The 12,911-nt window shown below is 38.6% G+C and overlaps 1 protein-coding gene across 6 annotated transcripts in view; it reads right to left on the minus strand.

The window, feature by feature from the left end:
• Positions 1–12,911, minus strand: part of DOCK9 (dedicator of cytokinesis 9) — a 116,690-nt gene that overhangs the window by 19,924 nt on the left and 83,855 nt on the right. For 4 of the 6 annotated variants that reach the window (XM_035116158.2, XM_035116156.2, XM_035116157.2 and 1 more), the window contains 5 exons: positions 12,690–12,823; positions 10,285–10,399; positions 8,729–8,795; positions 5,984–6,031; positions 3,428–3,564 (listed from right to left, as the gene is read on the minus strand). In XM_035116158.2, coding sequence (XP_034972049.1) covers positions 3,428–3,564; positions 5,984–6,031; positions 8,729–8,795; positions 10,285–10,399; positions 12,690–12,823 — 501 coding nt within the window. Of the gene's footprint in view, positions 1–2,892; positions 2,937–3,427; positions 3,565–5,983; positions 6,032–8,728; positions 8,796–10,284; positions 10,400–12,689; positions 12,824–12,911 lie in introns of all 6 variants that reach the window. The other 2 variants (XM_035116162.2, XM_035116160.2) reach the window with 1 other exon arrangement.

The following is a 12,911-nucleotide window of genomic DNA, read 5'->3' on the forward strand; positions in this document are numbered from 1 at the left end:
GTTGTTACTTTGAACTCTGTACCAGACTTTGACAAAACTCCAACCTTTTAATATCAACACTACTAATCAAATAGTAGCAAAGCTGGAATTCTTATGTGTCTTACAGGAATGTTGCAGTTGCAGGTATTTATAATACATATAACATGTGCACATATTTGCAAGCTTGGGTCGTGTAAATGATTGCTTTATGTTTCAGATAGCTTGAAGCAAAACATAAGGGATGAGAGTACATAAATAACAAATGAGTTACAGTAATATTCCAATTGTATCCCAGACCTGTGGACTACACATAGGTGGAATTAGCCTAGATAAGTGACAACTGAAAAAATAATTTCCAAAAAATTCTGAGACACATTCAGTTTGGTCTAGGACAGTTCTTTTCCAGACTTCTGATACCTGAAGCACATTTTTTCATGATTTAAAATTGAAAGCATAGCAAAAAGAATTACCCTCATACTGTACTAAGAATGTAAGATTAAGAATTACCCACCTTCAAAAAAAACACAATCCATGTGTTTCTTAATGAGTCCTCATTCTAGGATATGCCTGCTTGTTGGAAGGTGACAAGTCCTGAGCAGACTCATGCAGACAGACAACTGTTAGCCTCCTCTAAAGGCAGATAATTCTGCTGCATCAGGAGTCTTTAAATGCTCTAATCATTTGCAACACAGACAGAAGGAAATAAGTCCCCACCATGCATCCTTGAGAGATGCAGTGGGCAATCTCCTTTATGGAGGCTCATATAGGCTCACAAGTGCATTTACTTTCATTCTTATTTGAATATATAAATGGAACCATTGTAATACTATGCCATGGATACTCATCTCACTAAGTCAATCCAGGAGAATAACATGGCCAATGGTATCAAAAGCTGCTGAGAGATCAAGTAGAAGTAAAAGGGTTGCACTCTCCTGTCCCTTTTGTGATGAAGTGCATCCATCAGGACAAGCAAGGCTGATTCAGTTCTGAAACCAGGTCTGAACCAGATTGGATCTAGATGATCCAACCTGCAGTTGCTCCATAACCACCCTCTCTACCACCTTTGCCAAGAAAGGAGTGCTGATGACTAGTCTACAGTTATTGCACTCCATTGGGCTTTTTCAGGAGTGGATGCACCACCACCTCTTTAAAGGCAGTGGGCACCACACCATCACACAATGATGCATTTACCACACCTCTGACCCATTCAGTCAACTCACCCCAGCTAGTTTTAATAAGCCATGATGGATAAGGATCTAATGAACAGGTAGTTAGGCACATCATTGCAAGTATCCTGTCTATATCATCAGACTGCATTAACTGGAACTGATCCAGCAACACTGGGCTTCATGTTGCATTAGGCACCTCACAAAGCAGCATCTAAAATCACTGCAAACTTAAAATCCAAGCAACTTAGTGGAGTTAACCCTTTTTTGGGTTAACTAACTTTCATTCCTGTATCTCCACTTTGTTAGAACAATTAATTTCTGGATTTTTTTGCTCATATACTGTTAACTGAGTTTGCACTAAAACTGTATCGCAAAACCAATAAAAAGCTAGACTAGGTATGTTAGAAATGTACATATCTCTTGTATTTCCCTAACTGAACACCATTATTTCCTATCTTCATAAAAGCACTATTGAAATGAGTTATTTATTTAAATATTTAATGACATATTACTCTTGGGGAGCATAATTTCAGTAAATAAGCTGCTAAGAAATAGGTATAGTCATTTTAAAAGGGGGGGGGGATACCAATTAGCAAAATTTAAAATCAAATTTTCTTCCCAGAAATATGAAGCATTGATCAACCTATGCTTAGGAAAAAGGTGACCCTTTAATACCTTTGCCCCTCCAGATGTTGCTGAACTACAGTTTCCATTATCCTTGGCCATTTGGGAATGTTTGCTAGGGCTGGTGGGTAGTTCATAAACATCTGGAATGCCAAAGGTTCCACAGTCCTGCTGTACATTAAAGGAAGCAGCAGAGAACCACCGTCACTGAAACATCAAGTGAATAGCAAATGAATTTTGGCAAACTGTGAAATATGGCTACAAGAAGAAGAAATCTAAGGATCTCCTAAGGCTCAAGCAGAGACACAGGGGGATTTGCATGCACCCATTTTCCCCCTGAATACCTTCCTTCTCAAAAATTATCCCAACCAAATTCCTGAAGTGCACTTTATGTCTGTGTTCAAATTGACATGATGGTTTTAAAATAGGACAAAAATGATGATTTTGGTCCTAAGTTCCACTTGTGGAACAGGGGTTTTCTGCCTTCAGTCTTTTGCTCCTGGGGCCCTCCAGAGCAAGTGGTGTGGGAGTTCCAGATGGAGGGGGAAATCCCCCCACTTTGCTTGAGTGGAAATTACTTCAGATTTCACAAAGACAGTGTTCAGTCAAATCAATCTGCATGCAGCAGTGCCATGTCCATATTTAAAAAGTGTATTGGAAAATCTCTTCATCCCCGCCAAAAAAAATTGAACTCAGGGATAGAAGTCCTCTGGAAAATAATTCTGGGGATTCTGTGAGGTATTTTTGAGAAAGAGCTGTCAATCTTTTCTGTGTCTGGTCTGGGTGAGCTTTCAGTTTTGGAAAATTTGAAAAAAGGGGAATACACTGCTAGATTATAGCCTTAAAAACAGGCTAGAATGAAGAAAAAGTATCCAAGACTTAAACCAGCTCACTACTAATTTCCAGAAAAGCAGATGCATTTGTTAAAAGTATTCAGGCAGTACACAGTTAATGTGGGTTTTATTATTTCAGCAAGCTGCCCATTCTTGAATACTGTAAAGCTTCACAAAAGTCAAGTGATATTCTTAATGATGCAGCTGAAATGTTTCCAAAGATTACTTAAATCTAGATTTCATTTCAAGAATTCCAACAGAAGCTGACTTCAACCTGATTGTCTTACCATTGTCTACAGAAATTCCAAGCAAACTTGATATTTTTCTCACACTGAAAACACAGAAAAAGTCACTTCATTACTGGGTGCTTCTTCACATCCAAACTAAATCATGGACTTTCACAGTAGTTTTATTCTATTTCATAAAATTTCCCCTTAAAAACTTTATGCCAAAACATGGTCACATGATCAACCAAGCACATTTCACCGTTTTCAAAATGTTATTGAGAAAGAGTATAATGAAAGTTCTCAATGGCAGTTGAAAACGTTGTTCAAGATGAACATCACAGAGTGCATAAATTTGAAGTAGCATACATCAAATACCAACGTATACAAAATTTTGAGTATAGCATGTTAAAATGCTGTAGTTAACCATGTTCCACATTGTGTCATCATTTGGTACTTCCACTAAACTGTGAACAGAGTTCATGTTGGTGCTTGACCTAGAAAAATAAAGTCCATGACATGCTCTGGTGTGGGTTTCGACCTGCCTCTGGTGTTGTGGTACTGGATGAGATTTCAGGTGTTATGTCATGGAACTTACTGTGGCTAAATGTGAGAGAGTTATCCAGGCTGCTCAGCTGCTGTAATCTGGCATGCATCATCCCTGTTCTGTTACGGGAAACAGGCAATGTCTGAGATTTTCGATCATGAACTATGGGTCCCAACCCCTCCTGGTTCCTGCAAGATGGGTGAAATGGGACAGAAGCAAAAGTTAAACATGTTGCACTGCAGCAAGAGTGGGTGAGAGTTAGTTAAGCAGGCCAAGCAAAAACTCTAATAGAAGATGAAAATACAATGCAGCCTATTATCTATTTTAGTTAATGTTCTGGCAAATTTATCCAGTCAGTCAAGGCAGTACATAAAGGATGTGGGCTATAGTATTTACTTCTTGACCACAATGGATTATTTACAGTTGGATAGACTGGAGGTAGTCAGCCATAGTGAGAGTCTTAGGAAGACAGACTCAGTCAGGAAGACTAGCTCTACCTGACCACTGTACTTTGGTCATTTTACATTAGCTTAAAATAGGTAGAATTCTGAAAGCATCACAGCAAGTACCTTCAAAAGCTTCAAAAATGCTTGAAAGCAGCAGCACACAACTTGCTTTAGAAACATTTAGTTCAGAATAGTAAATGTGCTACCATGTATACAAATAATTTTAAAGAGAGCTTTGTGTGATCTGAATTTGTTATAGAAAGTTTAAGGAGGATCTGAGAGAGTATTTAGTAAGCACACATGCAGTAAGAGCAAAATTATGTGAAATACTAATGCCTGTATCTTACCGAGGCAGGAAGGGAGTAGAGCCATATACTTTGTTAAACTTGCCAGCAATCAAGTGAAGGAAATAGAAAAGTGATCTGTGTTAGCAATCAGTACAGACTAACCTCCTAGTGTGTACCACCACCAGAGCTGACAAGAAATGAAAACCAATACCAGAATTACACACATCCCTGTTTCCTCAACCATAGGGTGTGTAAAGATTGCATGCACTATCTTTTTGCTAGCACATTCCTTTGGTGCATCTCAATGTGAAATATTTGTGAATCACTTCAATAATCACATGAACATCAGAAACGTGCATAGTTTTCAGTTCAATGTTTTCACATGCAACACAACCAAGTGGTATGTTATTGGTGAAATAGTCTATTAACAAATTCATCAAGAGCTATTTAATGCATTTTCATGCATTATGAATATTCCTACTTATACATCAAGTGGGCAAAAGCTCAAACTGTAATTTCAGGAGCAACAATCTGTATTATTCTTAAATAAAATGGTTAAACATCATGGAGTACATTAAGAAAAATGCAACAATAAATAAATAAAGGATATTTTACCCCTAGCCCAGAGAAATAACACAAGCACCAGTGCCACATTAGAAATGTGTGGCTTAATTCTGGATGGCAAAACCATGTATGTGCTGTATCACGTCAGTCTGCATGTGAGGTCTTACTCAAGAGGAACCAGCACAACAATGCCCTCCCGATGCTGAACTTCATTAGCCCAGTCAACATAGCCAATAATCAGGATAATGGACGCTATAGTTCAACGTCTTGAAGATACCACTTCCCTATAAATCAGAAGCTCAAAGAGAAGGCTAGGCTAGCATCCTTCTCCCTGACATCTAATTTATTGTGTGGAGGCATCTTTTGGTCAGAAGAGCTCATACCTGCCATCTGAAGTGATTTACAGCTCATACACTGCTTTACCACATCAGCTGCTTTATGAGAACAAGGCCCAAACATTAGGAAGCAGGCAGAACAAATCTAAAGCTGAAAAAAACCCCAAATGGCATTTCCCCCTGGGAGTAGGCTGGGGAGATAGGGGGGATAAATAGTCATATAAGTGTTGCAACATTTTTAGGTGAATTCAAATACATATTCAGTTTGATTCACAGAACATGCTTTATTTTGATTTTTCCATGCCCCCTTTCAAGACATTGTCAAAGATTAAAAGCAAAATCAACTAATGACAATAGGATAATTTTCTTTTGGGAGAGAAAGAATGGCAATGTATGTTTTATTTTTCTCTTTCATATATCCAAGTCATAATTTCCTGTATTTGTGTCTGGTATAAGTCACAATAGCATCAGCTAGCAAGTTACAGGCTTGTGCCAAAAATCCATGTGGAGGCTGTCTCTAACATCAAAATATTGCAACAACAGAGGTAAATTTCCATACGAGCAGCTAATGGAACTAAGAACAGTGTGGCCAGCATTGGATAGGATGAAAAGATACATGTGGTGTTAAAAAGCCTTGTTTAGTCTGACTGGGGAATGCACAGGAAGTAGGAATAATTCACAGGCTATCATTCAGGTACTATGCACAGTTTTGAGAATGTTGCAAGGCAGTTTGGGCAAACCTCCCCAATTTTAACAGCCAACACAAAAATCCCTAACTATGTAGTGCAGCAATTTGGGATTAGCTTTCAGTGCTAGTAAGGCAACTCAGGTAACGTGTCAAGCACTACAAAGGCCATTTACTTACCTTCTAATACAAACGCATCTCTTTCCAGTATTAACTGAACATTATTCAATTGACAAGAATTTAAGGCATTCTGTCACAACAAAGTTACACCATTAGGTTATACACAGTACCTGGCGATGTATCGTTTCCCCATGTATTGAAACTGATGCAAGCACACTCTGCAAAGAACACAGTGAGAGTTAGTTTTAAAACTAAGACAAAATTTTAGTAAAAACTTAACTGGAGCCAGCTCATGATATAATAAAATAATGAATGTCCTTGATTTTAATGATCACTTGGCTTAATTCCCATCCCCAAACCAGAATCTCTACCTCAATCCCATGTTACAGCCGTCACCTTTCTGCCAAACAAGTTATGTTCAACACTTTCTGCTCTCATGCAGAGTGAAGCCAAGATGCAGTGCTGATCCTGTTTATTAAAACAGCATAGCAATTATCACTGACAATTCCCCCCCACTTGTTTTTTGTACTGTAGTGCGATCCAAACCGTGTCTAATGAAAAGTAAGTTGTTAGGATTGTACCTGTGTCTTCAATGATCTCTAGTACATTTAAATTCCTGAACCCCAAACAGTGAAGAAACAGCTCACAGTCAATCTGCCATCTTCATAAAAATATTTATGCCAATGCTATGGCAGCAGCATCGGTCAAATAGTAATGAATGAAAAGCCTACAGGCATGTGGTCTTCTTTGGGGTCAAAATGCACTCTTACCAGGATCTGCCTTGGGCTCTACTTATGCTAGAGAGGTCACGATAGTAACCTCTAATTACAGAAGGCAGTCTAGAGAACATTTCCCACATACAGATACTGTGTGACGGGAGCATCATAGAACATACTGTTGCCCCGTGGAGCGACCTTTCCATAAAAGTTCACTACCTTGAGCATCTTCTCAAAGAGCTATAACAGTGTACTTATTTGGGTTTCTAGTACCTGCCATCCCATCATTAATAGATTAGGGAGCAGGGATAGTGAGTGCTTTATTCACATTATTGGGTAACTTCACTGAAAACATTAACATGCAGTCAGAAATGTCAAAAAGTACATAAATAAATGCCCAGAGAACAGGCAACCCAAAATATTTAAAAATAAAAGAACTTTGCTCATGACTTATAGAAGACAAATTAGTTAGGGATTTGGTATATCAAGAGATATGACCTATGACTGATAAATGACTCTCCATATTCAGAGGCAGTATGACTGAATATGATATACTGTACTGCAGACACATAATGCAGAAGAGCTGTTTCCTCCATGCTCTGTGGTCTTCCTGGGGCCATCTGGTTTGCCACAGTGGGAAGCTAGGTAACAGACTTGATGGATCTTTGGTCTGATCTAGCAGGTCTCTTTTGATCTTCTTAGGGACAGACGGATTGATGCAAACAGCTGTGTGTTAGATCTGTATCTGATTGAGGACCATCGATTCCCGTCAATGTTTATAGAAATCTGTTAGCATCTTAAGTGCAATTCTGCATTTCCATAAAGTGGTAGAATCAATATTTATTATTACCCTGTGTTTACAATAAAATGTTCAAGGGAGCTCACAATACCTTCTTAATATACTGTATAATGATAATAACACTTGGGACAATGGAATGCAGCAAGGTAAGATGGGGGAAAGGGAATAGGTTTAATTTCCCCTCATCTGTGCATCCCTTTTCATGAAGTATAAAATAATAATTTCTATCTCCAATTTATATGTGAACAATAGTGGAACAGAATACACACACAGGTTTGCTTACATCCTGTTTGAAAAACTTGCTCAAATATTTGTTTTATGGAAAAAACTGCAAGCTGATTCACTTATAATTGCCGACATGGTATTAATGCTGAATGTGTGGAGATAAATGTGTGCATGTCGCCTTGGGAGCTTGTGAGATGTATTGCAGATTTCTCAATTACCAGGACTTTTTGAAAAGTTGCAGTGCTATACAGTATATACAATATTTACCACGGACTTTAAATTCATGCCTGAAATGCAACAACTGTACTATACAAAGATTCCTTCAGTAGCACCTTAAAGACCAACTAAGTTTATATTTTGGTATGAGCTTTCGTGTGCATGCACACTTCTTCAGATACACTAGAAACAGAAGTGTCAGACCCTATATATATACAGAGGGTGGTGGGGGTGGGTGGGAATGGGTGGTGGGCTGATGGGAGTGGTAAACCTGGAGATGGCTGTTAATGGCTGCTGATGGCTGCAATTAGTCCTGGGCTGAGGTGCTAAAGAGAGCTGATCATGCATAATGAGATAAGAATCCGATGTCTCTATTCATCCCAGGTGCTTCCATGGTTTTAAGCTTGGTAATGATTTCCAATTCAGCAACTTCTCTTTCCAGTCTGTTCCTGAAATTTCTCTGTAATTTGAGATCTCAAAGCAGCTGTTTTATTACAGAGAAATTTCAGGAACAGACTGCAAAGAGAAGTTGCTGAATTGGAAATCATTACCAAGCTTAAAACCATGGAAGCACCTGGGATGAATAGAGACATCGGATTCTTATCTCATTATGCATGATCAGCTCTCTTTAGCACCTCAGCCCAGGACTAATTGCAGCCATCAGCAGCCATCAGCAGCCATTAACAGCCATCTCCAGGTTTACCACTCCCATCAGCCCACCACCCATTCCGACCCACCCCCACCACCCTCTGTATATATATAGGGTCTGACACTTCTGTTTCTAGTGTATCTGAAGAAGTGTGCATGCACACGAAAGCTCATACCAAAATATAAACTTAGTTGGTCTTTAAGGTGCTACTGAAGGAATTTTTTTATTTTGCTTCGACTCAGACCAACACGGCTACCTACCTGTAACTAGAACTATACAAAGAGTTATAGTAATAGCCAAGTCAACTCACTCTGCAATTGTGAAAAAATCCATGAGTTCTGATGTTGAGGCCTTGTTCCAGTATGTGAAAAGGGCATCTATAATGTATTGGATAAAGCAATTAATAAATGTGAGTATCACTGATGTGAAAAGTTTTAAGGACAGGAAGCAGGAAAGCTAGTATGTTACACAAAGCAAAACCTGGTTTGAGACTACACATCTAACAGCAGACAGCCTTCTAAATACAGTGGTGCCTCGCAAGACGAAAGTAATTTGTTCCGCGAGTTGCTTTGCCTTGCAATAATTTCATCTTGCGAAGCGTGGCCATAGAAAACTTCGTATTGTGAGTCACCAAAAACATCGCAAAACCCTTTCGTCTTGCGGGTTTTTCATCGCGCGAGGCATTGGTCTTGCGAGGTACCACTGTATGCATTTGAGGTACAAGTGCACGGCTTATTACTCCACATCTCTTCTGTACAGGCTCTCTATTCAATACTTTTCAAGATTACATAGCTTGAACTAGGGATGGACCAATCTGTCAATTTCTCTCAGTTTCTAATTTTTCTAGTCTTAAGCTCAGTTCACCACATTTCCACATTAGCTTGTGATTAAAAAAAACTACTCAGGAATATTGCTCTGTATTTCAGTGGACATTTCTTCTAATATGCAAGCAATACCACCCAATATGAAGCATTTCTGTATTTTATTTTTAACTTTTGCTCATTTTTTTTTAAATTGAAGAACTGGATTACAAAATTTGTAGAAATGTGAAATTCAAAGGATATTTGGGGAGATACCCATTTGGGAAGGATCAGGTAGGTTTGCAGGGGAACTAGGATGAGATATCACCTGTGTGTAAGCTGGAAGGAAGCATTCCCTCAGGTCCCCAGCCATGTAAATGTATGCCAGAGCTTTGAATCATGCTTGGCAAATGCCAGGAGTTTCCGAACAGTCTTTAAAACCAGTCCCTTATACAATGCATAGCAATAGTCTAATATAGAGGTTTAGCAGAGCATGTATAACTGAGCCAGATTCTCCATTTCAGACCGGAAGGAGCTTCAGCTGGTGGAAGATGCTCTGTGCCACTAACACACGTCGGATACCTGGGGACAAAGCTGTAGCACTTCTAAACCACAAACCTGATCCTTTTGTGGGGAGAGGAATCTCATCCAGAGCAGGCTGAACTGAACTCCACTTCTGTAGAGGGATAAACTACCCACCAATGGTACCTTTGTCTTGTCTGGATTAAGCATTCATCTTGCGGGCATTTTCTGCTCATTTATATAAGTTTACATCCCCTAGCAAGTATTTGGTTGGTAGAATGCCAAACTCAGAGATGAGTTCTGGGGCAGGGAAACAGGAGGCACTGAAGTAATCAAGTCTTCAGCCCCTGATAAATAACAGCAGAACCAGAAAACTTTGCAGAATTGAGCACGAGGAATACAAATCAGAAGAGAATCAAACAGAGGCTATTACATTCCAAGTTACACATGGCATGTTACAGCTGTTACTGAACAGGGGTTTAAAACACCAAGTTATTGTGTTAACTCACTGTCAGAATTTAAGAGCTGAAAAGCTTTTGCTTACCATCTGACATGCTTTTTAAAATATGAAGGAAACACATCAGTAGACTCCTGATTTCAGCTTGATCAAGCTTGTCACATCGAACTACAGAACTTCCCAAAGGGCAAATCTGTTGGTTCTGAAAAATACAGGAAAACACTTGGACAAGAGGCTCATCTTAATGCATTAAGACACAAACACAGCATCTCAAAACCGAGAGAGAGTTGGGTGTCCAAGGACAAAGGTGGAACACTCCTAAATCACAAGCCAGATCCTTTTGTTGGGAGAGGAACACTCACATGTTGATAGTGTAAGTTGCTATGACACACCAGCATATAGACCGATCTAAGTTTGTACATTGCGCCCAGATCCAATTCCCTTTTTGTACACATTCCATGGTTACCTCTCTCAAGCCTTCAATTTGTAAACAAGAAAAGCAACTTAAGGATAAGAGTTAAAGTAAATGTGTATCTTCTTTAGGGCAATTGGTCAAAATCTAAAGGTATATGCTTCAATATGTGATTTGTATGTGGATATGCCAAACCATAAAGCTATTACTTCTGAGCCTCAAACTACAATAGCAAAAGTACTACACTGCAAACACGCACAAACAGCTTAAACTAATGTGGAATTAGAGAAGACTATGAGCAAGGAATGAAGTGTAATGCTATAACTTTGAACAATAAAAAGAGCCAACACAAATAATGCACCATCATAACTGCCAAAAATGGAATAGAAACTATATTGAAGTTTCAGAATGTTTGGTAGGCATGCTTGATCATGTGACACACAGGAAACAGGAATATCACACAAATGCCAAAGACAATCTGACAGTAAATGCTTAAACTTGCATTAATTAATTAATTAAGCCTTATAGATGTTCCAGGCCTTCTTTCAAGCGTCTGCCTGCATGCCTTCCCCAGGCATACTAATTTTGAGATAAAAATATACAATTACATATGCAGAGTAGTCTTTCAATCCTATTAGGATCAACTCAGGTCTTCTTTATTCCATTCCTGAGTTGTAGACTTTCTGCAATATTTGTTGCTGCAGGAAAGCTCCACACCCATCACTGTAGCCCCAAAAGGCAGTCTGCTTTGAAACCAATCAGCCCAAATAAAATATTATCAGCCAGGAGAAAAGCTTAGAAGTAAGTCAGCTAGGATAAGTACCATCATGAAATGTATAATAAAATAGCAGCTATGTCAAGCAATAAACGAGTATAACTTGAACATACGATATTCAAAAAGGCTACACCAAGTTTTAAAATTTCAGTACTACTGTCAATTGCTTCACACTGCAAATCAAGCCATTACCATGAAGAAAAAAATAATTAGATGACAATTTTGCCATTTAGCAGAAGTAGCTTTACAGTGCGCAGATCATTAACAAATCTGATGGTGTGTTTTTTGTACATTTCAGTATGCCATGATACTTTCAAACAATTAAGATACTGTTTCCTCTCCAGTAGAAGCTTCTTCAATGCTCAGGGCAAAATTGGCAACAAACTGCACTCAGAAACCTAACCAAATAAATCACACAAAAAATGAATACTTCTTGTAATGGAGGAGACACAACAGCATGGAAATCTCTCTCTGGTAAAGATGGAACTGTCAATAGTGAAAAATCCACTGTAACACGCTTTTTCTTTGATGAATGGTAGTGTTCTCGTTCCTCTCCACTAGTAAATAATGTATGAGCAGAATGCCTTCTGAGAAGTTTCTCTCTCTGCCACAAGGCGGCATGTCAGGGTTAAGAAGAAAACATTAAACAATGGTGTGACTGCCACAAGATCCAACCTCAAAACGTTAGAAATAGGACAGGTAAAAGGCAAATGCAACTGAACGTGAGAGGCTGAACACGCTTAATTATTAAAACTCTTTCACTGAAAGCAATCATGTGGATTTATACCAGTGAACTAAGACAAGTGAGGCTGTATCCAATGGTAGTCACACTCTAAGGAGATCCATTGAAATTAATGAACCTAAGTTATCCCCCTTAATTTTAATGACTTTACACTGAGTATGGCTACTACTGGAGACAGCCCTTGGTGAATTAAGAGTGTCCTTCAAATAATGGTACTATATTTTCTAAAAATAATGATTTATTGTAAATTTTCCTGCATTCATGAAGTCTAATAAATAGCCAAAATAAATTTGCATTATATATACACATAAGTAAATATACACAATAGATATAACATATAACATATTTATTGAGACAGTGGCATGGTTTCCTCTAGAAATTATTGTTCACTCAATAGGGGCCTCCCCCTACAGCTAGACACATTTTATTTAATGTAGAATAAGAGAAGAACTAGAAATGGCTACTCATTTTCCCTCAGTGGAATAAATTATAATAGCAAAAAAGCAAGAGTAGAGTGCGTAGAAGCTTCTCTTACAGGCACAAATATATAAAAGTACCCTTACCTTGTCAAGGGAATTGCTCTTTTCACTATGTCTTTCTGGGAGACTGTTTCCTGAATCTGTACTTATAAGAGAACCTCTTGAGTCTGCATTTCTTACACAATTAACATTTGGAGTCGAAGAGGTATATGGGGATGCTGAATAATAAGTTGGTAGAAAAGAGATAAATTAGAGGCTCTGCTAGTGTGAGATTCAACCTGTATTCAACTGCCCCTCTTTTATTCA

Source organism: Zootoca vivipara, chromosome 4 (genome assembly GCF_963506605.1).
Source record: "Zootoca vivipara chromosome 4, rZooViv1.1, whole genome shotgun sequence".
NCBI lineage: Eukaryota > Metazoa > Chordata > Lepidosauria > Squamata > Lacertidae > Zootoca > Zootoca vivipara.